This window comes from Tupaia chinensis, unplaced genomic scaffold, assembly GCF_000334495.1.
Source record: "Tupaia chinensis unplaced genomic scaffold, TupChi_1.0 Scaffold148012_1, whole genome shotgun sequence".
In the NCBI taxonomy this organism is placed as follows: Eukaryota; Metazoa; Chordata; class Mammalia; order Scandentia; family Tupaiidae; genus Tupaia; species Tupaia belangeri.
This window is the reverse complement of record NW_006207862.1, coordinates 447,089-448,967: the sequence shown is the minus strand read 5'-3', so window position 1 is coordinate 448,967 and position 1,879 is coordinate 447,089. Positions and strand designations below refer to the sequence as shown.

At 48.5% G+C, this 1,879-nt stretch overlaps 1 protein-coding gene and 1 long non-coding RNA gene across 2 annotated transcripts in view; one reads left to right on the top strand and one right to left on the bottom strand.

The window, feature by feature from the left end:
* The window catches only part of SEC24C (SEC24 homolog C, COPII component), a gene marked incomplete in the record, with an annotated part of 30,637 nt that extends 28,786 nt beyond the window's left edge, over positions 1-1,851 (top strand). Inside the window, 3 exon segments of the mRNA XM_027768898.1 lie at positions 1-134; positions 369-458; positions 611-1,851. Of these exon segments, the coding sequence (XP_027624699.1) occupies positions 1-134; positions 369-458; positions 611-751 (365 nt within the window).
* The window catches only part of LOC106734064 (uncharacterized), a 17,830-nt gene that overhangs the window by 1,967 nt on the left and 13,984 nt on the right, over positions 1-1,879 (bottom strand). The window lies entirely within an intron of this gene.

The following is a 1,879-nucleotide window of genomic DNA, read 5'->3' as shown; positions in this document are numbered from 1 at the left end:
GTCTAAGCAGTGGGGATATATATTTGCTGGAGAATGGACTTAACCTCTTCCTCTGGGTGGGAGCAAGTGTCCAACAGGGTGTTGTCCAGAGCCTTTTCAACGTCTCCTCCTTCAGTCAGATCACCAGTGGCTTGGTGAGGGCAGGGAGTCAAGGAGAAAATGGGTGTGGAGGTGCATTTTGTGATAGGACTGGGAGTCAGTACAGTTACTGTGCTAGTCTTCATAAATATTGGAACATTTTAGGGAAGAGAGGACATTGCCATTCTTCCCAGGCTTCCTTGTTTCAGTTGATGCTTAACTCTCTGCTTCCCCATCTCGATTGGAACTAGAATATCTCACCTTAAGGAAAATTTAATTTTGTGTTCTAGAGTGTTTTGCCGGTTCTGGATAATCCACTGTCAAAGAAGGTGCGAGGCCTCATTGATAGCTTAAGGGCACAGAGATCACGCTACATGAAGGTAATTGACTTGAACCCCTGGATCCCTCACCTGTCAGGTCCTCACCTGGAAGGGGGGGATGGGGAGCAAATAAGTGACTGGGTAATGGGATTTGTTTAATGGGCATGTTTAATTCCCTTTGATTCTGCCTCTGCCCTGTGTTCTGGCCACAGCTTATCGTGGTGAAGCAGGAGGACAAGCTGGAGATGCTATTCAAACACTTCCTGGTAGAAGACAAGAGCCTAAGCGGGGGAGCCTCCTATGTGGACTTTCTCTGTCATATGCACAAGGAGATTCGGCAGCTACTGAGCTAAAGCAAGTGGGTAAATGGTATAGAGTCCCAGGCCAGCTTCCAGAAAGTATCCCAGGATGGCAGAGAAATTGGGACAGTTCCATATCTTAAAAGTCACGTAAGCTGACCTCAGTCTCTTTGGGAGAGGGGGAGTTATAGAGACACCTTCTTTCTGGGCTCAAGTATCCTAACACTCTGTCATGTCCTGCTGATGGAAGGTGCCCCTGTCCCTCACTCCCCCTCCTTTTCCTGCTAATCCTGTCGTAATGAATGTAGTTTCTCAGTTCACTGTATATGATTCGGTGTTGGGTGTTTGGAGGCGCCCAAACCCTGGCAATATTACCTGTCCTTTTGGACCAGCCTCCAAGAGGAGAGGGGCAGACAGGAAGGAGTGGAGTCCCAGAATTACTGTGGGGGGCTGCTAATCCAGCTCAGTGTCATCAACAACTTCCTATATTAGGGATAAAACATACAGGTGCACAAGAGCTGGGCCGTAGACCAGAGGTGGTGGTGAAAAACGTGGTTGAACCTTCTTGGGCCTAGAGGTCAACAGCCAAGTCAGAGCTACTGAGGGTGGTTGATCAACTGTCTCTGCTTCCACTGCTCGCTTGCTCTCTCCTGCAATGATCAGTGATCATTCCGTGGATAAAGGCACATTATCAGAGAGGAATGAGCCTGGGAACTAAGTTGCAAAGTATATTAAGATCTGAAAAAGGTACCAGCCTTCTTTCCAGCTGGAGAGCCCCCAACACTGGATGGTTCTGTAGGGAGCCTGGTCATCAACTTGCAATACCTCACAGAGCCAACCCAAATCCCACTTCGAGCTCCCACTGGAAACACTGCTTTTCCAAGCCGGGGATTGTTCGGAAGAGACGCATAGACCCCTGGAGCCGTTCTCCCCCACCGAGACACCCTTTCGGCTTTGGTACTGAGTGGCTGACAGTTATCTTCCAACTCCAACTGGCTGGGGCAGGACAAGGGCTAGGCTTGATAGCCAGACTTGCCCACTCCCAGCCTGGGATGCCCCTGCTCTGGACCTCTCATTGGTTTATTTTCTCTTCATTGGTTTATTTTTCAATGCATCTTTACTTTGTAAAGAAATAAATTAAGATGTAACCTGCAGCCTCATCTTTACTTGCGACATCTCTTT